The 24,440-nt window shown below is 24.1% G+C and overlaps 7 protein-coding genes across 13 annotated transcripts; 3 read left to right on the plus strand and 4 right to left on the minus strand.

The window, feature by feature from the left end:
• The first annotated feature begins 923 nt into the window (after window positions 1–923).
• Window positions 924–4,163, plus strand: LOC551384 (autophagy-related protein 13). 2 transcript variants are annotated; one of them, XM_006564995.3, is made up of 5 exons: window positions 924–1,693; window positions 2,102–2,450; window positions 2,519–2,702; window positions 2,773–3,097; window positions 3,183–4,163. In XM_006564995.3, exons 1-5 carry the CDS (start codon window positions 1,541–1,543, stop codon window positions 3,393–3,395), a joined length of 1,224 nt encoding a protein of 407 aa, XP_006565058.1. In that variant the 5' UTR covers window positions 924–1,540; the 3' UTR covers window positions 3,396–4,163. The 2 variants fall into 2 exon arrangements, with proteins under 2 accessions (XP_006565058.1, XP_623782.1); XM_623779.5 differs by having other exon boundaries at window positions 932–1,693; window positions 2,773–3,106.
• A 231-nt stretch (window positions 4,164–4,394) lies between these two features.
• LOC413813 (ubiquitin carboxyl-terminal hydrolase isozyme L5) lies at window positions 4,395–6,210 on the plus strand. The gene is made up of 6 exons (XM_397252.7): window positions 4,395–4,553; window positions 4,731–4,794; window positions 5,030–5,135; window positions 5,220–5,407; window positions 5,531–5,728; window positions 5,809–6,210. Exons 1-6 carry the CDS (start codon window positions 4,478–4,480, stop codon window positions 6,110–6,112), a joined length of 936 nt encoding a protein of 311 aa, XP_397252.2. The 5' UTR covers window positions 4,395–4,477; the 3' UTR covers window positions 6,113–6,210.
• On the minus strand, window positions 5,981–8,770 carry LOC551416. The gene is made up of 7 exons (XM_625247.6): window positions 7,920–8,770; window positions 7,658–7,849; window positions 7,355–7,548; window positions 7,079–7,248; window positions 6,755–7,007; window positions 6,512–6,663; window positions 5,981–6,431 (listed from the first exon to the last, which is right to left on the minus strand). The coding sequence occupies exons 1-7, from the start codon at window positions 8,355–8,357 to the stop codon at window positions 6,292–6,294; spliced, it is 1,539 nt and encodes a 512-aa protein (XP_625250.4). The 5' UTR covers window positions 8,358–8,770; the 3' UTR covers window positions 5,981–6,291.
• A 764-nt stretch (window positions 8,771–9,534) lies between these two features.
• On the minus strand, window positions 9,535–11,300 carry LOC113219245 (F-box/LRR-repeat protein 4-like). 2 transcript variants are annotated; one of them, XM_026445248.1, is made up of 5 exons: window positions 11,016–11,300; window positions 10,769–10,915; window positions 10,404–10,675; window positions 10,054–10,330; window positions 9,535–9,989 (listed from the first exon to the last, which is right to left on the minus strand). In XM_026445248.1, the coding sequence occupies exons 1-5, from the start codon at window positions 11,269–11,271 to the stop codon at window positions 9,559–9,561; spliced, it is 1,383 nt and encodes a 460-aa protein (XP_026301033.1). In that variant the 5' UTR covers window positions 11,272–11,300; the 3' UTR covers window positions 9,535–9,558. The 2 variants fall into 2 exon arrangements, with proteins under 2 accessions (XP_026301033.1, XP_026301032.1); XM_026445247.1 differs by having other exon boundaries at window positions 10,404–10,915; window positions 11,016–11,299.
• Window positions 11,301–11,783: 483 nt separating this feature from the next.
• On the minus strand, window positions 11,784–15,427 carry LOC100577194 (SET and MYND domain-containing protein 4; the record flags this gene model as incomplete). The annotated part of the gene is made up of 11 exons (XM_026445226.1): window positions 15,249–15,427; window positions 14,820–15,051; window positions 14,507–14,690; window positions 14,108–14,420; window positions 13,482–13,731; window positions 13,061–13,389; window positions 12,910–12,983; window positions 12,714–12,826; window positions 12,243–12,534; window positions 11,991–12,156; window positions 11,784–11,922 (listed from the first exon to the last, which is right to left on the minus strand). Coding segments are annotated over exons 1-11 (2,214 nt in total), but the record flags the coding sequence as incomplete, so codon positions are not given.
• A 965-nt stretch (window positions 15,428–16,392) lies between these two features.
• On the minus strand, window positions 16,393–18,357 carry LOC100576961. Of its 3 annotated transcripts, XM_006565280.3 has the most exons (4): window positions 18,174–18,357; window positions 17,528–17,693; window positions 17,237–17,457; window positions 16,393–16,781 (listed from the first exon to the last, which is right to left on the minus strand). In XM_006565280.3, the coding sequence occupies exons 3-4, from the start codon at window positions 17,282–17,284 to the stop codon at window positions 16,548–16,550; spliced, it is 282 nt and encodes a 93-aa protein (XP_006565343.1). In that variant the 5' UTR covers window positions 17,285–17,457; window positions 17,528–17,693; window positions 18,174–18,357; the 3' UTR covers window positions 16,393–16,547. The 3 variants fall into 3 exon arrangements, with proteins under 3 accessions (XP_006565343.1, XP_026296301.1, XP_016773393.1); XM_026440516.1 differs by lacking the exon at window positions 18,174–18,357 and having other exon boundaries at window positions 17,566–17,774; XM_016917904.2 differs by lacking the exon at window positions 18,174–18,357 and having other exon boundaries at window positions 16,398–16,781; window positions 17,528–17,774.
• Window positions 18,358–18,506: 149 nt separating this feature from the next.
• LOC726412 (solute carrier family 22 member 8) lies at window positions 18,507–24,038 on the plus strand. Of its 3 annotated transcripts, XM_006565282.3 has the most exons (9): window positions 18,509–19,136; window positions 19,215–19,292; window positions 21,031–21,372; window positions 21,551–21,798; window positions 21,874–22,166; window positions 22,251–22,626; window positions 22,708–22,946; window positions 23,018–23,193; window positions 23,349–24,038. In XM_006565282.3, the coding sequence occupies exons 3-9, from the start codon at window positions 21,121–21,123 to the stop codon at window positions 23,664–23,666; spliced, it is 1,902 nt and encodes a 633-aa protein (XP_006565345.1). In that variant the 5' UTR covers window positions 18,509–19,136; window positions 19,215–19,292; window positions 21,031–21,120; the 3' UTR covers window positions 23,667–24,038. The 3 variants fall into 3 exon arrangements, with proteins under 3 accessions (XP_016773392.1, XP_006565345.1, XP_006565344.1); XM_016917903.2 differs by lacking the exon at window positions 19,215–19,292 and having other exon boundaries at window positions 18,507–19,089; XM_006565281.3 differs by lacking the exons at window positions 18,509–19,136; window positions 19,215–19,292 and adding an exon at window positions 19,870–20,673.
• The last annotated feature ends 402 nt before the right edge of the window (window positions 24,039–24,440 follow it).

The following is a 24,440-nucleotide window of genomic DNA, read 5'->3' on the forward strand; positions in this document are numbered from 1 at the left end:
TCTATCGGAATGCGCAAAGAATCTAACATGAAATGTTTGCAAAAATAATAAGAATAAATAAAATCTGACAACGCCATCTATGTAATATTTCATAGTACTACGTATTAGTCATGGCGTATTATCATATATTATATATGTAAATAATTAATTTAATTTTAAATAAAAATAAATTTTATATATAATTATACATATATAAAAATATATAATAACATATATAATAACATATAAGAATATATAAGAATATATTTATTGAATATTGTTATTACGATATATTTTATGATTAATTTAATTTTATTTTTAATTTAATTATTATTATATCTTATATTTCAGTGAATTTATTTAAATAATTTAAATTTGTGCTTTATTTAAAAAAAAATAGAATAAAATAATGTGTAAGTGAAATGTAGTAATGTTATAAATAATTTGAAAAAAATAAATTATAACTAAATTTTTATATAAATCAAATTGAAAAATATAGGAAGAATATAAAAAATGAAAAATTTTTTCTAAAATAATTAAAAAAAATATATACAAGTATTATATTTTAAAAATAATATTTTAATTCATCAATTGTTGAACACTTCAATTAACCAATCAAATGATAGAACATTTGTACCATTTATATCTATAATACCATTATATATAGAATAATTTTTTCCAGAATTAAAATCAAGATTAGTTTATAATCAAGTAAAATAATTAATAGTAATAATGAATTAATTTGACATGTTGTTAAATAATTTAAAAAATTATATGTTTTAATATCATATTATTATATTTATTTTTTATATGTAATATATATATATAAAATAATATATATGGTCTATGCTGACTCTTATTTTCTGAACGCGGTGATTCTGCAATTCGAAATTTACAAATTTTGAATTCTTGACAAAAAAGTATTTTTCGTTCTCTCTATCTTTCTTGTTTTAACCATAAATTATATTTAACAAAATTAACTTACTTCTGACTCAGCAAATTAGTAATTATATATTATTCATGTGAACGCTTCTTATGTTAAGGTAATTGCTATACGAAACACGATCGATCTTACAGTGTGTCATAAAAATAGTGAAATAAGAACTATATTCGATATTACTATCGTTATACATTTTTTCGAGAAAAGTGATATTCAGATTGATCAATTAATTCGAATAAAATTTTCAAATTTGTTTCTATAACTGATCTACGAAAAACTAGATTCTAATTAATAGAATCAACCTAATACCTAACGTCTGCCACGCAGCTGTTGCAACACAATGCAGCGATATGATGTTTATCCTATTGTCAAATTATTGTTTTTTGGTTGGAATATTTGCATTAACAAATCATAGGAAAAAAAGAAATCATTTGCTAATTCAAATGCAATGGTTTACACATATGAATGTCGAAAACTATCTCATCATGTAGTTTTACAAATAAGAAGAGATGCTTTGGCATATTCAAAATTTTATAAAGTTTAGTGGAATTGGATATTTTTGAGCATATATCTGTGTTTTATTGAAAGAAATTTCATAAAAATATAATTAATAGCATTAAAATGTCCACATTAAAATTGAGCATGCAAGATAAAAAGGATTTGGATAAATTCACCAAATTTTTGGCATTAAAAGCTGCTCAAATTATTGTGCAGTCGAGGTCAGGTGAAAAGGTCAGCACAAAGTGCAAGCCAAATTCATCTGGAACAGATTGGGTAAGCTTTTCTATATCATAACTTTAATATATATTATATATTATATATATTATATATATTAATAATATATATTACAAATAATTTATATATTTATTTCTCAAATTGATTTAACATATTTTAAATTTATTCTTTAATTTCTTTCTTCTAAATTCACGTATTTTGTTTATGTACATACATTTAAAAAGTAAATTATTATCTTTTATTATTTAAAAAAAATTTATAAATTTATATAAAATTTATATTAATATAAAATTTTATGAGATAAATATATAAATAAATATATAAATAATTTTATTTAATATTTTTAGAATATTAAAAACACTTTATATTAATTAATTAAAATGAATTATTTATTTATTATTTATTAAAAAGTATAGTTTTCTATATATGACTATTTTCATTGTACAGTTTAATCTTGCTATTCATGATCTACCAGAAGTTTTGGCTGAAGCCAAAAGAGTATTATGTGGAGAAATAATAAATTCAACCATACCTCTTTGTATTGAAATTTCATTAAGAACCATTGAAGGTGATACAATGGTTTTAGAAACATGGAGCCTAGGTGTTTTGCCAGAGCATAGTGATCCCACTGTAAGAGTAACTTACACAGTATATAACAGAATGGGTATTTTACTCAAATCATTATTATCTGTATCAAGAATTACTCCAGCTTATAAATTGAGTAGAAGACAAGGTCCAGATTCCTATGTTATTTGTTATAGAATTTATATGGGAGAACCTCAGCTACATACATTAGGTATAAAAAAAAAAAAAAAATACTTTATTTTTATATCAAAATTTTATTTAATATATTGCAACTTTTAGGTGATAATTATAAACATGTTAGAGTGGGTCAGTTGTGTACACCAGTGGGGACAATTCATTTATCAGTATCATATAGAACAAAAATGACTATATCTCCTACTCATACTGGGCGTGATTCAATAATGTTAAAAAGTGATCATTTTCATTCTGACTTAAGTCCTCGTCATGCTAGATATCAACAAAGGTATTTTATTTAAATATAATTTTAATTTTTTTAAATTATGCATTATATTAATCTTTTGTTTATATTTTAGTGAAGAAACTTCAAAATCCCTTAGTGATACTATTAAAGTTGGAGCATTTGTAGTCAATAAACCTGTTACTGTTAATGAAGAAAACTTTGTTATACCAGATGTACCTTTTAGTTCTTTACTAGCTCCTAGACAAACTTCACCTCCTCCAGTCTCAACAGCAGAGACTACATGTACAAAGACTGCAACAACAAATATTACCACAGATAGCAGCAATGGAAATAATGAAAGACTTACAAATGATAATGCAACGTCGAAATGCAACTCGCAAAATGGATCAAGAAGAAGTAGTTGCTCAATGGCTAGTGCCAACGACGATTTTATCATGGTAGATTTGGTAATTAACGTTCCTATCTTTTTAGTATAATAGAAACGTTTGATTTGTCTAAACTCTTTAAATATTGAAATTATAGAAAACTCCTTTCGCCGTTACAAATACTAATAGCGATTTAGGAGCATTTTATCGTGAATGTCAAAGTGCACCTCAACTTCAAGCCTTTATGGAGGAAAGAACGCTCGCAGAACAAGTAGGAGATCTTACAAAACAATTGGAAACATTTGAAACTAATATGCGGCGGTATGAGGATATTCTGTCGTCATTATGTCAAACAGAAAATAATAATTAATCAAAATCAAACAATGCAATGTTAGGTGCTTCAATGAAAACTGTTAATATATACAACCAGCATATAGTGTCTCGTTATAGATTTATGCGATTTTCATTATACGTATCACAATATTTCAACAAAAATATTTCAATAAAATTTTAAGCCAAGTGCTACTATTGCTTATGATCATTTATAAGTGAATTGGACTTAATAGTTTAATACATTTAGATAAACATTTATCTATAAATTATGAGAATGAAATAGTTAAATTATATTATCAATATAACTTATATTTGATATATGGCTTATTAATGTACTTTTTTTTACATTTTTTTCATTAATTTCCTTTATCACGCTAGTAATGATTAAAATTTTTCATTTCATATTATTTTAATTTATCTCTATTATATTAATATTGTAAAAATTCATTCGCATAAATTCTAAAATTTGTTTCAAACTATGTACTACATATGTACTATTTGTTGAACATTATTAATACATAATGCGAATTAACGAATGACGGTCAACGATTATTAATATATTTTGAAATTAATTAATTTATTGCTTGTAAATAGTGTAAATTGTATTTTAGTGTTATAATATTAATTAATGATTATGAAAGGATTATATAACTTTTTCATGTTTTATTATTCCAACCACTTAATAAATCAGGCTGTGCTTATAATTTGAGTTAAACTTTTATACTTAAGACACTATACGCAATCCTTAATTATTTAAACAGTGAATCTTATAAGAAGTCTGTAGAGTAATAAAAAATTTAAAAAATTGAGAATATTGAATTATTTTTATATAAATTTTTTTTTTATTTTAATTTAATTTAATTTTATTTTATTAAAGTTTTTTATTAAACAATAAACAATAAACACCCAATATAGTATTTTTTTTTTGTTTTTCTTTTATTTTTGTTATTGATTTTAATTTTTATAACCCTGATTTAGATATTCATGAACGAAATAATATTCATTACATTGTGATATTGCAATGTACTTAATTCACTTTATAAATATCTATATTATTCTAATTATAAAAACTATAGTCAATGAGTATTCTATTTTGAATTTACGGTAAATAAATGAAACATGGCGGACTCAGCGGGCAATTGGTGTCTTATCGAAAGCGATCCTGGAGTTTTTACAGAATTAATAAAAGAATTTGGTAAATTAATTGATTTCATTTAAATTTATTTTTGATTACTTTAAATATACATAATATATATATGATTATGTTAAAAGATTTATGTATATATTTGACAGTTACTTTGAACGCACTTACATTTTAAAGTATTATTTTTTTGAAATTATAAAGTATTTAATATAATTTTTTTTTTTAAAGGTGTTCAAGGTGCTCAAGTGGAAGAATTATGGAGTTTAGATGATGAGCAATTTGATAATTTAAAGTAAGTCTAATTTATATGACATAACCTATTTAATGTATTTGTGTAATGTATTTGATATTTCAATTATCAATTAAATTTGTTTTTCATTTTGTATAATTTTCAAAATTAATATTATATATTTATAATTATAAGTTTATTATTATTTAAACTTACGAACTAAAAAATAAATTAAATTAATTTATTTTTTTTAAATATTTTTTTTATGATATATTAATAATAATTTCTTATTTATTAGGCCTATACATGGTTTGATATTTTTATTTAAATGGGTGCAAGATGATGAGCCTTCTGGAAGTATTGTTTTAGATAATAGATTGGATAAGATATTTTTTGCAAAACAGGTAATTTTTATACTTTTTATTAAATTTTTTTATAATAATTTTTTATAATAAAAAGATGACAAAAATATTGAAAATAACTTGTAGGTAATTAACAATGCATGTGCAACACAAGCAATTTTGAGTGTATTATTGAATTGTAAACATTCTGATATATCATTGGGACCAAATTTAGAAGAATTTAAAAATTTTTGTCAAAGCTTTGATGCTAATATGAGAGGACTTGCTCTTAGCAATTCTGATGTGATAAGAGAAGTACATAATTCTTTTTCAAGGTATTTTTCATTTATCAATATAATATATATTTTAATAATATTAATAAGTTGTTTAATATAAATTGTTATAATATATTGGTTATATGATTTGATATTTTTATTGAATGGGAATAAATATTATAGGCAAACAATATTTGAATATGATTCAAAACAAGCCTCTAAAGATGATGATGTATTTCATTTTGTGAGCTATGTTCCTATAGATGGACGATTATATGAATTAGATGGATTAAAAGATGGACCTATGGATTTAGGCCCTTGTCCACTTGGAGATCAATGGGTTCAAGCAGCTAAGCCAATAATACAAAAAAGAATAAATAAGTAAATATTTTATAATATTATACAATATAATTTATACAATCATTTATTTCATATAATAATTATATAATTTACGATTATAGGTATAATGAAGGAGAAATACATTTTAATTTAATGGCAATAGTAACAGATAGAAAAACAGTTTATGAACGGCAAATAGCAAATGTTTGTGATCCAACAGAATTAGAACGTTTACAAACATTGATAGAGAAAGAAATTCGAAAATCTAAAAGGTATCAGATTGAAAATATCAGAAGAAAGCATAATTATTTGCCATTAATAATGGAATTACTCAAAATGCTTGCTAAAGAAGGAAAATTAGTACCTTTATATCAAAGAGCAAAAGAAAAAGCATTAGAAAAGGAATCAAAAAAAAATAAAGTTTAATTCTGGATTTTTTGAATTGCATAAAAAAAATATTGGAATGCATGTATTATATAAACATTATTCAATAAATTACAATGCCTTTTAATTCCATTTTAAAAATAAATGTAAATATTACAAAAAATTTTTTTTTAAATTCATAAATTATGATATTGAAAATATTTTTGTGTAATATTCATTTATTATATATCGATATCTTCATTCAAATCTTCATTTACAATTTTAACTTTACCATCTTTATAGGATAGTCTAGGAAGAAATTTATCCATTGATTCATTTCTTATATTTTGTATTTTTTCATGATATAAATAATGCACAATGTCTAAAACATATAAAATTAAAAATATTAAGATTATTATAGAACACAGCAATATTTGTTATTTACTTAATATAGAAGCTTACCAGGAAAGTATTTTGTACCTATTTGTATGGAAGCATTTTGGACTAGATAAAGAAATGTTCTACATAAAAAAATAGTAGTAATTCCATCAAAATATTTTGCAACATTTGACCAGACAATTTCTCGAGTGTCTGAAATTCCTTTCCCATATATGCTATATAATATAATTTTATATTACAAAAGAGACTGAAACTATTATAATATTAATAGAGAAATAAGTTAATTAAATGAATATTTCTACTTACTATTCAATTAATTTTATTTTTATGTCATTTAAATAAATAGGTTCTGGACAAAATAATTGCATATGTAATTGATGTATCCAAAATTTTTTTAGTATTTCATAATTTATATTTAATTTTGCTTCTAATTTTTGCCAAACAGGTTTTGGAATAATAGCATCTTTTAAATCTTCCACTGTTTCACATAATGTTATATGCATAAAAGTTTTTATAAATTTGCCAATTAATGATAATGTCCATTTTACTTCAGATGTTGCTTTAAAAATTAATCAAATAGATTCTATTATTCAAATTATAAAAATTATAATTTCACTAAAAAAAACTTACATTTTTTATTATTTTTCATCTGTTCTGTAAGCAATTTATAACGTAACCAAATTGAATGTTGTGAACGATTTAATATTTTACTCAATTTTACTAAATTTTTATGTGGTTTTTTTTCATTTTCTTTATTCTCCATACAAGACAAAATTTTCTTATCTTCAGTTAATGTATACCTAAAAAACAAATAATTAGTATAAAATATATAAAAGAAATATATGATTAAGTTTGAATTAATAATATAATAATAAATAATTCTATGAATTATATTTAACACAATACCTTTGAAAACTTTTTGTTTGGTTTTTATACAAGTATTTAAATCTATGATAAACACTATACAGTGATCTCCATGGTAATCCATTTGCTAAAAATTGAGAAAATTTTTGTCTTTCTTCCATAGTTCTTATATAAAATTTATTTTTATTTTTCATTTGAAGAAATGGTTTTACATTTTCAGAATTCCAATTATGAGTCTACAAAATAAAATATTTATAAATATAAAAAATTATAAAATGAAATTTATAAAAATTAAAATTAGAAAAATTATACATAGAAAAAATATATAAAATTAATCAAATATACTTCACAAAATGCTTTCCAATTATCTTTAATAATTTTATCTTCATTAGGTGTAAATATCCCACTTTTTAATGGTCCGTGTTCTAAAAATAGTTTTTTTTCTTTTTTTGTTAATGGTTTTGTACCTGCTGTATGTTCAATTTTATGTTGAGCCGGTACTTCATGCATTAATTTTACTTCTAAATTATATAGTCTCTAAAAAAATAATAAGTTAATAAAATAATTGATATTATTTATAATATGATATAATTAACATAAAATATACCTTTAATGCATCTTTAGGAAATTCATCTAATTCATCAATATCTTCCTCTTTTTCTGATGATAATTCAATGTCTAGTTCTCCTAAGATATTATTTATAAAATCATTCTCCATATCACTCTCTTTTTTTACATTATTGGGACATTTTTTTTTTCGTATTTTTGGGCTAAGTACAATACGTTTGCGTTTTATTTTTTGGCTTGTTATACTTTCTGGTGTTGCATTAGAATTTTCATTATTTCCAATAAAAAGAGGATCAAATTCTGGATCTTGAGATGTTTCTATGGTTTGTTCAATTTGTGTAGGATCATTCATTGTTGAACAAAAAAATTCTGTATTTATTTTATTTTCTTCAAAATCCATTATAGAATTAAAATCATGCAACATGTCAATAGCTTCCATATCATTCACTTCATCATAACATAATTCAGATTTAATCATATTAGATAATTGATTATAATCATTGCTAGATTTTTTTTTTATTTCTTTATCAGATATATTCTCATTATATAAATATTCACTTTTACATGTTGCTAATGTTTCTGGTAAAAAATTAATATTTTTTGAAACTAATTCTTCTGAATATGTCTCTAAATTAAAATTAAAACTTTGAGAGCAATCTATATTTTCTATTTTAATATTATTTACTTCTTCTAAATCTCTTAATGCAACATTTTTTTTTGGAGTCTTACATAAATCTTCTATTTTACGTACACTTATTGAATATTGAGTATTATTTTTTACATCAATATTTTGTATTAATACTCCTTCATTTTCTTTATTCACTTCTTCTGAAGTTTCATTTAATAATATTTGAGATGATTTATAATCATTTAATAATTTATTACTTAATATATGATCTTGTATCTTTTTTTTTTTAAAAGCTTCTTTTTTGTTAGCCATTTTTGAATCATAATTTTTTAAATAAAAATATATTACATACTATATAAAATGAAAATTATATAAAATTGTTTACATGAACTTACTTAATTTTCACAATATAGTCTCAGTTAATATTCATTAATAAAACATATAAAAATTGAATTGAATAGTCTTTTAAGATTTTTAGTTATAGGTTAAGAAATATATGATAAATTATATTATAGTAAACTATTATATATATAGATACTATAAAAAAATTTCTTAGATGTAAAAACTATTTCGAATGTATCAATCTTAAACAAGGAGAACAAATATATACATATATATATAGTACCATAAAAAAAATATATATAGTCATGAAACTCGTAAAAAAAAAATAGAGAAAACTGGAAGAAAGATAAAGTAAGAATTAATTACTAGCGCCATCTTTTATGTCAAAGATATATTTTTGGAATTATTTTTCAGAAGTATTCAAGAAATGGTACTAATTTTTAATTCTTATTTTATTTTTTTATTTATTATTTCTTTTTTTGTTTATATTTGTTTCATTTGTAACATTCTTTAAAAATGGCGCTGATTTTTTAATTTTATTCTATTTTTATCTTTTTCACTATATATTCTTAATATCTCCGAAGTTTTTGAATTTTGAGACCAAAAAATGTATTGAATATTAAATTTATTTTATATCTCCTTGTGATAATATAATATATATTTTATAATACAATTAATAAATATTTAAAAAAATACATTTATAAGAAATTTATATTAATATGGAATCTGGATGAAATGGAAATATTTCTTTGTAACGTGAATCTGTATTATATATTTGTAAAAATGGTGATACTTCCTTAAATGTTTCAAGATTAACTGCAGTTCCACCAATAAATAAATTCAAAATAATATTATTAGTTCTGTAATTAGTAGCTGTCACTGCTCTTTTTAATGTAACATTTGTTATGTTACGACATCCAGATAAATCTAATATCTTCAGTTGAAAGGAATGTTGAATAAATTTAGATATTGTTATATCAAAAAAACTACATTCTTGACACACTAGCTGTTTTAAATTATACAAATGTAATAAACCATTGCTGGTAACTTGATATAAATCACGTGTTATCAATATTTCTAATTTTGTAAATTTTTCTATAGCTGCTAAAGTATGATCTGTAATAAAATGACCTGGAACATCTGAAGATGATATATTAAAATTTATATAAGTTTTAAAACTTAGAATTTATATGATCAAACTTACCACTAAGATCTAAGTAAATCAGTTGTTGACAATGTGAACTTAATTTACAAAGAATAGAGTTGCAAATAAACCAATTTGCACTTACTTTCAAATTTTTAAGATTACTTAATGTAATTACATGTGATATACCATTGAATTGTAACATACTAGATTTACCAATAATTTCCAATGTTTCTAAACTTGTAGAATATTTGCCAATAGCTTTTGTAGTTTTTTCTAAAGTATCAAAACATTCTGATATTATAAAATGTTTTAAATTATTTAATCTTGTAATTGCCTAAATGTAAAATTCATAAATTATATTAGAAAACAAAAAAATAAAAATAAATTTAAAGATTTTTTAACTTTACCTCTGCAACATCATTATCACAAACATAATCACATCTTTTTATAATAATTTCTTTTATTGTATTTGATGGTAAATATAATAAACATTTACCAGATATTTTAATGTCAACTAATTTAAGAAATTGTAATTGTTGATTTACTTTAAATAATTTTTCCAAATCTGTGTCGAAAAGATATATACAATCTAAACTAAGTTTCTTTATGTTATGACAATTATTTATTATTGATGTTATTCCTGTTGAAGGTACTTGGAGATAACTGACATCAATGATTTCTAAATTAGGACATAAATTACCAATAATAGACAATGCACTTTCTCTACCCTCGCAAAATGTTTTTTCTAAATATATTTTATTTAGAAATTTACCACATCGTGATAATACTTTATTAAGAATAACTGTATTTATTTGTTTTAATTTAGCATTAGAAGTAAATCCCCAGGTATAATTTCTTAGATCTAATTTCTTTATATTATGCCAAGATTTTTGGCTTACTTTCTGCCATCTTTTACACACTAAAATATTATATATTAATATTTTAGTATTTTAATACATAATATTAATATATTATAATGTCAGTAAAAATTATTGTTTATTATATAAGATTATATATACCCCTTTCTATCCTAATTCTATCTACAATTGGTAAATGAAGGAAAATAAGTATTAAGCAATCATTATTTAATTTATAAATATTGCTATTTATCATAGTTTCTTGTAAATCACATTGATTGTATTTTTCCAATAAATGTTTTTTTCTAAATTTACATACATTTTGCAATGTACTGTAAAATTGATTTGACGTTTCTAAATTATGCCAGATATATTTATCTGTCATAATTTTATATTTATTATAAATTTTATATTTCATAAATTTTCATATTATATGTTATTTTATTCAGTTTATATTTATTATCATTAGTATGATTACAAAATAATTTTAAATTGAATATTTATTAGTAATAATATAAATATAAATATAAACAATTTCACTTTTTGGTTATGAATTAGTATTAGTATTACAATTTTAATTTAATTATATTAAATTAAAATTTGTAATAAAAAACGTTTATAACGAAATTCATATTTATTTATATATTTTGATTTTTCAATTCGTAACAACTAATTAAAATATTTATAATGTTTTTTTATTATTTAAATGAAATATAACAAGCGCGCGTCAAACTTGTATATGAGTGAAATAATTATATATACAATAGAGATAATTGTTTTTTTTAAATATTAATTTTTTAATTAAGTTTTACTAAAAATATTTTTCAAGAATTCTAATAATATAAATAAATTATTAAAAAAAAATTTAATATATAAAATAGAAAAATTATGAAATAATAAATATATAAATTTTTATAAAGTATATTTATTTAAATTATAAGTACTATAATTAAGAAATTGATTTTGTTTTTCTTTTACATCTTTATATATATTGCTCCAAAATCCATAATTAAAATTTGTAATTTCTTCTATTTGATTTAAAAATATTTGAGTTTTTTTTATTATCTTCCTGTAATAAAAAAATCATAAATATTGTGATTATAAAATTATTTTTAATTAATAATTAAAGATGCTTACTTGTGTGTATTTGTATTCTTAGTATTTAATTCTTTTTCTAAATATTTAAAACACATATCTATAAGATTATGCAATTGATTAAGAAGTTCTATGCTGAATGATCCAAATTTTTCTTTAATTGCAGCAAGTGTATTTTCCAAACACATAATACTATTTACCCATTGTCCTTAAATAATTAATTTTTCATTATTATTTTTATATTATTATTAGAAAAATTTTAATTTAACTATATAATATGATATATCCACAAACCCATTATTTTATACATTTCTGCCATAAGATTTAATGTAATTGTTATGTCTTCATTATATTTATACAATACTGTTTTTCTAATATGCAAACATTTTTCTAATTTATCTAATGCTTTTTCTGGTTTACCTAAGTTAATATAAACTTCAGATATTTGAAAAATTTTATTAGCTTGTATTATTTTATTTAAAAGTGGAATTTGAGATTTGTCATCACAATCTAAACAATATGTAGAATTTTTTATATTACATAATGCACCATTACATTTTAAACATTTCATTGCATTAAATCTTTCCTGCAAAGATATTATAATATGATTTTATAATTTAATTATATATTGCAACATATGTTAAAACTATTTAAAATAATTAATAATAATATTTAAATAATTTAATAATAATATTTAAAATAATAAAAACAAATATTATTAATTGGAATATTTCAAAAAATAAAAATATATTTTTTTATATTTACCACGAAGTATTGTAATTTTGGTAAAGTGCATGCTTTACACTTACAAATGAAGCAATACTGATTTTTTAAAATTTTTTGTCTATTTTCTGTTGTCATATGCCTGTAGTGTGGACCTAATATATGTTTTATTATTTCAATATATAACTAACATCTAGTTTATAATAAAATAGATTTTATTAAATAAATTTTACTGTACCATAACAATTAAAAATTTCTTCACCTTGAGAAATATCTCTTGATGCTCTGACAATAAGATATTGATTTACAAAGCTAAAATTTAATAATAAAAGTATATTGGATATTAAAATATATAAATGTATATATATTATATAAATTTTAATATTTACATGTTAATTATATTAGGATCACAAGAATGATTCATTATACTTGCAGAAGGATAAATTCCTGTAGCTACAATATCTTGTTGAATCATGGAAGAATCATTTTCACTTAAAAATATATTTGATTTTGTAATGGCATGTCCATTACTAATAAGTTGAAGAATATATCGTAAAAGTAAAGAGCTTATATAAAGTTGTTTGTCATTATTTGTTAAAATATTAAAATTTAAATTGAAAAAATTATTCAAAAATTTTTTCATTAAAGAATCTTCAAGATTATTTGTTTTAAAAAAATTTGTATATTTAAATAAATATATAGTAAGCATAATAGCTGTCTGTAATAATTATTATTATAATTATTTTATTATATATAACTAAATAAAATTTTTTCTTTTCTAATATATATTTTTTTCAAAAATATACATACAATTCCATATATAGTTAAATCATCTATAGATAACTTGTCAAAATTAGTAATTAAATTTTGCATTTCATTAAATTTAATCTTATCTGTTATAGTTGAACAAGTTAATAAAACTTTGAGAGCTAAATGTCCTATTCCAATTTCTTTCCAAAGATTCATTTGATTTCCTGGACATTCCCAGCAATGATACGAAGACCATGCTTTAGTTAAACAATTTTCATTGCAATAGAAAGTATTTAAACATGTTCTACATCTGAAATGATACAATACAACATAATTTGTATATACAAAAAATTAATATATTCATAAGTTGATTTTAGAAGCAAAAACAAATATAAAAATTGATTTTCCATAGTTATAAACAATTTATTAGAGATAAAGTGAGCTTGTGATGACAGAATTGTCCCACTTTATTTCATCTTACTTTATCTAACACAAATTTATAATTTACTAAATAAATCTCAAATTGAAAATTGAAATTTAAAGTTTTTGTATATTAATTTTTTGTTTATTTAGTTTCTAAAATCAACAGCTTTTAAAAATCTTTAAAGATATTTTAAAAAATATTAATATTTTAGTATATTAAAAAATGAAAAAATATTCTGTATCAATATAAATAAATTACTTACGGAACAGGAATATCAGTATTCAAATTATTACAGTATTGGCAATAACTATATGTATCATGATTTAATAACACAAAACTGATAGGTTCTTCTAAGAAAAGAATATCACCTTCTTTAATAAATTTGTTTGCTATTACATGCCTTCCTAATTTTTCATTATGTATTCTATCTATAGTTATAGATGCATTAGGAAAATTTGTATTTTCTTCAAATACAATTTGGGATTTTAATTTTGATATATCATCAGTATTGTGTACAATATCTTGAACACATGACTCAATAAATGTTATATTACATATTTTTTTTTCAATATTATCTGAAAGTTAATGAAATATTTTATCAAAAATTATTTCAGTATAAAAAAATAATAGATATTTAAAAACTTATTTATTTATTATTTACCTCTCATAGAAGGTTTTATATAATTAGGATCATGAATTAATTTTTGTATTTTAGATAATGTTTCTTTAGCTAAGTGATGTTTATCCAATTTTAAATAACATTGTATTGCACGTAAATATAATTTATAATGTAATTCTTTAGGATAATTTAATTTTATTGATAATTCAATATCTTTTATACAGTCCTTTTCATCATCAATTTGTATTGATCATATAACAAATATACATCATAAAAATAAATTTTAATATAATAAAACAATATATATGTAATCATATATATATAGAATAAATAATATTATTTATTTTTTACTTACATCATATCTATTTAAATAAAATAATGAAGCAGATCTATTTGCAATTGCAATTGGTAATTCACAACTATTCACAGGGGCATAAAGAGCACATTTTGTATATGATTCAACACTTTTCATATAATTCTTTGCTTGAAATTCTTTATTTCCCATTATCTTAAAAGATTGTGCTTTGGTAATAGATTTAAATTCTTTTTTATTATAATGATCTTCCAACCATAAATGTATAAGCTTTCTAAACATGAAAGAATGTAAAAATTTAAATAATAAAACATAATAAAAATAATTATGTAAATGTTATAACAATAAAAATAAAAATTTGTTACAAAAATTAAGATAGTCATTAAAATAAATAAATATTAAAATCATAAGAATTAAATAATATTAATAAATTAATAATAAATATTAATTATTACAATTTTTATTTCTTACTTTATATTTTGATCATTCCATAAATGAAACATAATTTCATTTTCATGTTTTATATTCTTTTCTAAAAGAAATGTTGATTTTAATTTACATGTAAGAATTTCTAATACCTTCTGCCACTCCATTATATATATTAAAAAAATATTAGATTAAAATTTTAGGTTATCTTATTTTATAAATATTACAAATATTACTATCCTTAATACTTTTATTATTTATGTTATAATATCAAATAATATATAATACTGTTTAATTACAATCTATATTGTGAAAATAATATATTTATTATATATAAAATGATATTCTTTATATTTATGCATTTATAAGAAAATACTTTGTAAGAGTATCATATACAAAAATAATAAGAAATTATAAACATCAAAAATGTTAAATAATTTATATTTTTTAATTTTCTTGTTGAATGAAATGTAATTTATTACAAATATTATAAATAACAAAAAATTTTTACGAAATAATTTATTATATAATATAAATATATAATTAATAGTACATATAAGAATCAAATAAAGTATAGATATGTTTTACAATTCATAATTTTTTTTCTTTAATATAATAATAAAATTTTAATTAAAATCTAAATTTTTAAAAATATAATTATTTTCAATCTAAATAATCGATAAATATGTAACTTTTAATATTACAGAACAAATAAAAATAATACAAATAATTTAAATTTATATTGAAATAATTATTATTTAGAAACTAATACATAAAAAAAGCAATTTACAGTACAGGTTTATTTTTTGAGGTAATAAGATTTCACTTATAAATAAATAATAAATAATTAATATATTATTTACAAATAAAAATATAATAATTATTATTCATATAAGTTATAATTTAGTGAAGCATATGTACAAAATATATTCTGTAACTTCTAATCATTTTGTTTTTAATATTGATATTTTTTTTTTTTATAAAAAAATACAAAGTTATTTATATAAACATTTCCATTGTATTATTATACAATAACAAAATAGAAAATGATAGTTTTTTTTTTAATAACTTTTGTATTTTTTTATATTCTATATTTATAAATAAAAATAATGATGAATACAAAAATATATATATTTTGATTAAAGTTTCGATTATCAATAGATTTTGGAATAATATTATTGAATGCACATTCATAATTTGAAATTAAAAGATAATTATATTCATTAGTCTTCGATATATTCGAATTATAATTTATCATGTTTAGATATTATTAAGAACAAAAAAAGTTTGTATTGATAGTATTTTACTAGAAATGTTGAAATTGCACTTTAATAAATATTATTATTAAAACAAATCCGGTATTAAATCATCATCGCCGTAATCACTGTAATCATCTGCTCCAGGTGGTACGAAAATTCCTCCGAGTACTCCAGAAAGATTCTCACCTAAACCCATTGTCGATGCAACTCCAAACACAAGTCTCATCATGAGCAATCTCATAAAATTCACTACATTCGTCTCTTTGCTTTGTAGAGATAATTGCGTTGTTTTCTTTGCTTTACCATCAACGCATCGAATCTGTCGAGTATTTCAGATATTTAAAAAAATCAATATAAATATTTAATTAAAAATTTTATTATTTTTTTTACTAATTAACATATTTCTTTAAAATTTCTTTTTTTGTTATTTTATAAAAGATATTTACATACTGATATTTTCTTGTTTAGAACTTAAAATTTAAAAAAAGTTTAATATTATAAAAATTATTAAATCACCATTTTTATGTAACATATAAATATAAAATTTATGAATTATAAATTAACTTTTTATAATAAATTTTAGATATATTTTGCATCGTATATGAAAATCTAAAATCATGTTTTCTTGTTATATAATAATTAATAAATAGTGAGATTTGCATATCAATACTATAATTAATTGTAATACATGGGTCTAAGATTTGAATAATATTTGCATGTAACGCATTCGTTAATTTCAAATTTTAATCGAGTTCTCGCTTAATCAGTACTTACGCTGACACAAGCAATGACAACTATTGCTAAGGCGAGCGTAATTCTCATTTTGCACTTCCGATGCGTTAATCACTTCCGGTGAATATCAGTGGATGCTTTTGCGATCGTTGGTCGCTCCTTTCCTCTTTATGTTCGTTTTGTTTCCCGCGATTTTGCTTGCATCGATGGGACCGTTCCAACTGACCACGCAGAGTGAGCAACGAGAACTGAACTATGCTTACCTGGGAGAAACGCATTCAGTTTTTATTCTCGTTAAACATTGACACTAATAGAGCACAAGTTGTAACATACAATCGAACAGATGAACGATGAGGTAAAATAAGTAGTACCTATGGTCGCAGAACTGAAGTTATTCTACGATAACGGTACATGACGAAAAAAGGCATCCAGGCCACCTCTCCAGGTTATGTGATACGTGCTTACGATACTATATGTATAGTCGCGATTGTCAGAGGGTCTCAATTTATTGGAATTGAAAGAAAAAATATTTTCATTAATTATTATCTAATTAATAATTTAACTGTTGTTTATCGAAGTGGTTATATTTTCTTTCCAGTTTAATTCTGAATGAATTTTAAAATATTCGAAGAAAAATGGTTTTAAGCAAAATAAATATAAATTTATTATATGTTCATTAAACATTACAACAAGTATAATTTAAATCCATTATTTTAGGATTATTTCATTTATTTCATATAAAGAATGTAAAATTTTTTTTGATAAATGTGAGAATGATAAATTTACACGTTTAACTTAACCGTCAAGAAATATCGACACAAATTTTTACTTCTCTTCTAACAACAAAACAAAATTTATTGATAATAACACAAAAGTATAATTAATATTTTATTATTCATTCTTTGTATTACATACGTATGTATATTTATTTATTTATTTATTTATATCCTATTTATATAAGTAACTATTATTCACTTACGAAACACGAAATAGATCTATCACCATAAACTAGCTTTCATTACCATTCAATGGTTCGCGATCGTTAAATTGTTCGTCAATCATTCGACATCGTAATGAGTCTCACATGTCGACTATTTAGGTTTGTCGGACAGAGAATAAGATTGATGAATGTTAATAAATTGTTTGTTAAAAATGCTGCATGTATACATTCATATATCAAATCTTAATGAATTTTTTTCTTTTTTTTTTAGATTAATCATATGAATTCAAAAAAAGTTTATCATAATTGATTAAATATAAATTAAATTTTTCATCATATAAATTAATTAAAAGATTTTAAAAAATCATTGTATTTCATCCAAGTTTTTTAAACTACTTGTTCCAAGTTTTAATAAAAAATAAATATCACTAGAAAGATACTAGAAAGATGCAACATATTGCAATTTTACATACACAGGAAATTTTCCCTTCTATTTTCACTTTTATTTATACATTTATTTATATATACTGTTCTCGCCATTCGTAATGCCAGTGCAGTGACTCGATAGGCGAAAATAGATGGTCGCCAACGATAGTAGACAATCGGTCACTCTGAACGATTGAATGGAAATGAAAGTCGTTCAGAAATAAGTAGCGGGTGTGACAATGACCGAGGTACGATCACCTCGGCCGGCGACGAAGGATGATGCTAATGACGATGTTCGATTTGCGGTGAAGACGAAGGACAGCCAGGGAGGATTCAGTTGGCACGAGGGTTTCCTTTGGAATCGGTGATCGGGCGAGCATCGGGGGAGCTTGTAATGAAAGGCAGGATGCGCTCGGGACCGGACGTGATGTTCTTCGCATACAGAAACAGTTCCAGAAACGAAGGAAACACCGTCGTTGGACTATGATGATTGGTACCCCTCCATCAAGATAATCGTGTCCTAAGTATGGTATGGCAAAAAGACGTCACCGGATAGGTTTTCACGTCTTGTCAACAGTTTGTACATTTATTTTATGACGCGCCACTAATTTTGTCCTCATCCAACCGGAAATTATTATTATCGTTCTTTTTTAGAATTTTCCTCCTATGGTATTATGTTTACTGTTAAACCGGATGCATTGTTGAGAGTTGCACTCTCATGGAAAATTCAGTGTAAGAGAATTTTTTGGAAATTTATTTATTATCAAATGATTTTGTAAAATGAGCAAAAGTTTCCCCTATTTGAAAGAAATGACATTAATTTCATACGGTATGTCGTATAAAATGAAGAATCTATAGAAAAAGATAGCAAATTGAAATACGACTGCAACGACTGAAGATTTTTTGCGGAGAAAAGCGATTCAGTAAAACGAAACGATCAATACTTATCAATGAGACTTTCAATTGCAACCTATACAGGTAAACGCAGAATGGAGTAAACGTCAGGAGTTCATAGACCCAGTCTGGCCTATTATTTAAGTTTGTGCATTTGCATACATTTGCATACGTATATCATTAATAATGAAATATACATTATTATATTAAATTTTATTGTAATAGTTTTATCTCTTTTTCTTTACTTGATCAAGAATATTTTAAAATATTCAAAACTATAATATTTAAAATAATATATACATAATTCTGGCTGATCTTAAATCGATTCCTCTTTGTTTCTTTTTTTTTTTCTTTTCAGACCAGAAATTTTTTCACATTCTTTTCACAAAAGACGCGGAAAGAAATATAAAAAGTTACTTCTGGTTTTCGCCAGAATTATTTATTATTCTTTTCGCATCTCGTTCAGATTCATTCGGAAGTGGCGGCCACGTCAATGTTCTTTCCCAGAAATACAAAATTCACGTTACGTCAATTTAAAAATCGATTATTATTGACAGAAGATCGTTTTCCCGTGACGTGAGTGCGTTAATGGGATACGTGTCGCCAAGCGTGAAACAATAGCACGTGTTTCTATCCTCGTTCGACTTGGCACCGCTAGGAATCGGTTCCTCTTTACGCGCTATCCTTCGAGAGAGAGTCACTCTTCTCTCTGTTAGTGCGTGTCTCACCCTCACGGATGACACTTTGTTGGGGGCTCTGCGTCCAAGTTTTCACTCGAGTTGCCACGAATTTCGTTCGTACACCGCCTCTGAGCGATGCAGCACAGTTGATGCACATATTTCTCTTGGGAAAAATTTGCAAAAAAGAAAAGTTCATCCCGTTCGTTCTTCTTCTTTTTTTTTTTTTTTTTTGGCGATGAAGATGGATAAGTGGATCATTGTTTCCCCCGTGCACGAAATTTCAACCTTCTCTCGTCCAATTGGATTTCACACCGTGAATTGTGAATAAAAGTACTATTGATCGTTTCTGTGATTTTGTGCAAATATTGGTAATAAAGAAAGGAAAAAAAAAGTTATTAGAAGAAATGAACGCGGAGGAAGTAAAAGTAGGATGCTTTCAAGTAGTCATAGTGGTGCTCCTTGGTATCAATTATGTCATAGTTGCGATGAGCCACGCATTGCCGGTATTTCATAATTATACGCCTAAATTTTATTGCCAGGTAAATTGATTCTTCTTCCTTTCTTCTCTATAATATTTTCTTAATTCAATTATTCCTTAATTTCACAACATAGTTGTATTAACTATTCAAATTGATATTTAAACAGAACAGTAAAGATATTCATTAACACATAAATGAGATTTTTCTCTCTTAAGAGATACCCTTAATTCTTCCTTTCAAAGAATTTTACTTAACTTTTGATGAAATGTAAATATATTTGTGTGAAATAGCATAAGTTTACAAACAAGAGTTTTATTTCATACAAAAAAATTCAACAATCATCAGTCAATCAAAAATTAAAAACTAATTGATACAATTGACTAAATATTGAGATATATTTAAATTTGGATATTACAGGCAAAGAATGGAACGAAACGAACGTACGGTTGCCAAGAGCTTGGCAACATAACTCTTACAGCCAACGAGACTTCCGGTTTCAAAGAATCTATGAATACGGATTTGTGTTTCGGCGAGTATCAATTTGCAACCGAATTCGGAGAGAATAGCGTAGTGACGGAATGGGGTCTAGTTTGTGAAAAACGGTATTTGACGTTTCTCGGCCCTACCGTTTATTATATCGGGGTTTTGATGGGCGCTTGGATAGCTGGACTTTTGGCAGATCGTATTGGGAGACTTCCGGTTCAAGCGCTTTGCCTTTACACTCAGGGCACGATGGCCGTTGCGTTATACGTTGTACAGGTACATAAATTTCTTGAAAAAAAAATGATAAAATAATTAAAATATCGAAATCTTTTTTTTTTAAATTTTCAATTCGATCTTCATTATAATTCATTTTCAAGAGAATGAAAGAAGCTAACGTTGAATACCAAATTAACATTTTTCCTCTTCTCTTGCTGAATAAGAAACTTCGTTTCAGAATTATCCCACGTTTTTGGCTCTTCGTGGATTACAAGGAGTCTTTGTCCAGGGTCTACAAAATTCGACTTATATCCTTTCTTTGGAATTGTTCCCCGCCAAGGCACGGACTTTCGTCGCATTAGTCATGCAAATTGCGTGGGCCATTGGTTTGATACTTCTAGCTGCGCTCAGTTACGTTATACCGGACTGGAGAATCTTGCAGTTAGCAGTTTCGGTTCCCACAGCAATAACCGTACTCTACATTTGGTACGATTGCTTTTTTTCTTTCTAGAGCAAATGAAACATATATATTTCGATGTATGACTGTGTATGATGTCTCAGGATGATACCAGAATCGCCAAGATGGTTGCTGGCAAAGGGGAAAACAACGGAGGCAGATATGGCGTTGGAACGGATCGCGAAATACAATGTCTGTTGCACCAGGTTATCTCGAAGAGAAGAACGCGTTAAATCGGATGGAAACGTTCTCGAGAACGCGACGCCGACGAAACCGGAAAGGAAATCGCGCGTCTCGTGCGCAGAGTTGAAGAAATCGAAAACCGATAACGAGATGAAAGAGGAAGCTGCGAATTTGTTGAATACGACGGATACGCTTGAAAAACAAAATGTTCGAAGTGAGAAAAGATGAATCTTATCGAATTATTTCTATCGATTATTTATTATTCACGTTCACAAAAATGATGATACATTTTTTTCAGAAACAAGTTTGAGAGCGATCTCGGAAAATTTAGAAAGCAAGCTCGCTTCCAAAACGGAAACAGAAGCGGAATCGAAGCAATACGAAAGCGAGGAGATGGAGAAGAGGAATATCGCATCGAGCTCGAAAAGTCATCGAAAATCGAAATCGATATCCCAGCCAGCTGGAAGTCAAAGACTTTCGATGAGGAACGCGTATGATACCGTGGAATTACGGACGCCGATAAAGAAAGAAATGACGAGCAAAGAGAACGAGTATGGCAAAAAGTGTAATAAGATGGAGGAAAAATCCAGTAACGCGCAAACGAAAGAAGAGTTGTTGGGACTGTTTAAATCTATACTATTGAAGAAATACGGCATTATAATGATGTATCAATGGTAAGATTTTTCTTCAAATATTTTTTATCGATCGACGCAATAATATTTCTGTTTATGTAATTATTTATCTTTTTATTCAAGGTTCACATCCTCTATAGCATGCTGTGTCTTTATGACACTCGTTCCAAATTTCTCTTTTAATAGGCATATCGTTTTTGCATTGGGAGGAGCATTAGAAATCGCAACTTACGTGTTTCTTTATTTCATATTGTCTAGATACGGCAGACGATTATCAATATCTGCGTATCAATCGATCACAGGTGCGATTTGTATCTTATTAGCAGCTATAATTATCTTATCGAATCCCACGACTGCAATTGGTATGTATATTATATTAATTAATAACATTTTATTTTTCAATACCTCGTTCACTTCTAATGATTATTTTCAGACCTCACGAAGACCATTATACTTTTACTCGGCAGAATAGCAGTAATGAGCACAGTTTCCATAACGTATTTGTATACGGTCGAGATATTTCCAACAGTTGTGCGAGGAACTTGCTTAGGCTTATGCATCGTTTTCGCGAAAATCGGCAATTTATGTACGCCACATGAATTATTATCGGTAAGTATTTGCATTCCAAGCAATAATTTTAGAATTAATTAGCGGAACGTACGTAGAATTGCTATGGGGAAAATTAAATACGATTCGACACGAATTTCCGCTTTCTCTTTAAAATATTCATTTTGATGTAATGTAAATGTAATTTTCATTTTAAGGGAGAATATTTTCCGGTTACCATTCCATTAATAATTATTGGAATGCTCTGCTTAGGATCTGGGGCGTTTGCTTTAATTTTACCAGAAACTTTAAACAAGATTTTACCAGATACAACGGAGGATTCTGAATTGTTGATTGTAAGAAGGAGAGATAAAGAAAAAAAATATAATGAAAATTTAAACAATGAAAACGCCACGCCCGACATCGAGGATGCTTCAGAAAGGGAAATACTTAGAGCGAAATTGTTTTCAGAGGATTGGGTGGATGCGGGAAATGGCATTTTAGTTAATTTCACAGAGAATAAGAATTCTGAGTGAAATATTTCAAATTTTATATAGGATAAATTAATATCACGTTGTCATAAGCATATTGACAAATTGTGATTAATCATTTGATAAAATGTGATCATTTATGACAAAGATTTATTTGAAATTTATGGTATTTTTTTTTACTAAAATATTTGAGGTATAAATTCTTGATGAAACAATTACAATGTTTTATGTTTAGTTTTTTTTTGTAATTAATAGTTAAAATTAATTATTTAATTTATAATCATAAAATGTGCATGCATGTGCATTATTAATCTACAAATTTATTAAATTAAATTCATTATTTTTCGAATTTAAATTATTAGTGAAAAATATTTGTGATACAATATTTTTCATAAAATAATAATTTTTAGAAATATGTATCATTGTGTATTATATTCTTCATGTATACGAATATGTTAGATTATTATAATATTTTATAATAATCTAATATTATTTATTATTTGTATGTTTAATGTATGAAATATTAGAACTTATAGTAATCAATCACTGCCTATTATACATTTAAGTGCTATAAATTAAAATAATTAACTATAAGTGATAAAAAATTCTTTATTTTTTGCATTTTAGAGGCTGAATTAACGATGTGTAATAGTTTTTTTAAAATATTCTTATAATTTTTTTATTATCAACATTAAACAAATATATTTGTATATATAATTATGAAATTAATTTACAAAAATAATATTTTGTACAAGTAAAATCAAAATAACATTCTTATTTTATTTTTAATTAGATATTTACATACTAAATTAATAATTT

This window comes from Apis mellifera, linkage group LG1 (assembly GCF_003254395.2).
Source record: "Apis mellifera strain DH4 linkage group LG1, Amel_HAv3.1, whole genome shotgun sequence".
NCBI classification, from domain to species: Eukaryota; Metazoa; Arthropoda; class Insecta; order Hymenoptera; family Apidae; genus Apis; species Apis mellifera.

Bases quoted from the DNA above. Each gene is read 5' to 3' on its own strand.
- LOC551384 (XM_623779.5), top strand. From the start codon at position 1,541: ATGTCCACATTAAAATTGAGCATGCAAGATAAAAAGGATTTGGATAAA. The intron at 1,694-2,101 runs GTAAGCTTTTCT...TTCATTGTACAG, and splicing joins ATTCATCTGGAACAGATTGG to TTTAATCTTGCTATTCATGA. The intron at 2,451-2,518 runs GTATAAAAAAAA...TGCAACTTTTAG, and splicing joins ACCTCAGCTACATACATTAG to GTGATAATTATAAACATGTT.
- LOC413813 (XM_397252.7), top strand. From the start codon at position 4,478: ATGGCGGACTCAGCGGGCAATTGGTGTCTTATCGAAAGCGATCCTGGA. The intron at 4,795-5,029 runs GTAAGTCTAATT...CTTATTTATTAG, and splicing joins GAGCAATTTGATAATTTAAA to GCCTATACATGGTTTGATAT. The intron at 5,408-5,530 runs GTATTTTTCATT...TAAATATTATAG, and splicing joins GTACATAATTCTTTTTCAAG to GCAAACAATATTTGAATATG.
- LOC551416 (XM_625247.6), bottom strand. From the start codon at position 8,357: ATGATTAAATCTGAATTATGTTATGATGAAGTGAATGATATGGAAGCT. The intron at 7,249-7,354 runs GTATTGTGTTAA...TTTGTTTTTTAG, and splicing joins CAAACAAAAAGTTTTCAAAG to GTATACATTAACTGAAGATA. The intron at 7,008-7,078 runs GTAAGTTTTTTT...TAATTTTTAAAG, and splicing joins GATGAAAAATAATAAAAAAT to CAACATCTGAAGTAAAATGG.
- LOC113219245 (XM_026445247.1), bottom strand. From the start codon at position 11,271: ATGAAATATAAAATTTATAATAAATATAAAATTATGACAGATAAATAT. The intron at 10,331-10,403 runs GTAAAGTTAAAA...TTTTACATTTAG, and splicing joins GTGATAATGATGTTGCAGAG to GCAATTACAAGATTAAATAA. The intron at 9,990-10,053 runs GTAAGTTTGATC...TATCATCTTCAG, and splicing joins GATTTACTTAGATCTTAGTG to ATGTTCCAGGTCATTTTATT.
- LOC100576961 (XM_006565280.3), bottom strand. From the start codon at position 17,284: ATGAGAATTACGCTCGCCTTAGCAATAGTTGTCATTGCTTGTGTCAGC. The intron at 16,782-17,236 runs GTAAGTACTGAT...AATACTCGACAG, and splicing joins TTGTCATTGCTTGTGTCAGC to ATTCGATGCGTTGATGGTAA.
- LOC726412 (XM_006565281.3), top strand. From the start codon at position 20,539: ATGAACGCGGAGGAAGTAAAAGTAGGATGCTTTCAAGTAGTCATAGTG. The intron at 22,627-22,707 runs GTAAGATTTTTC...TTTTTATTCAAG, and splicing joins ATTATAATGATGTATCAATG to GTTCACATCCTCTATAGCAT. The intron at 23,194-23,348 runs GTAAGTATTTGC...TTTCATTTTAAG, and splicing joins CGCCACATGAATTATTATCG to GGAGAATATTTTCCGGTTAC.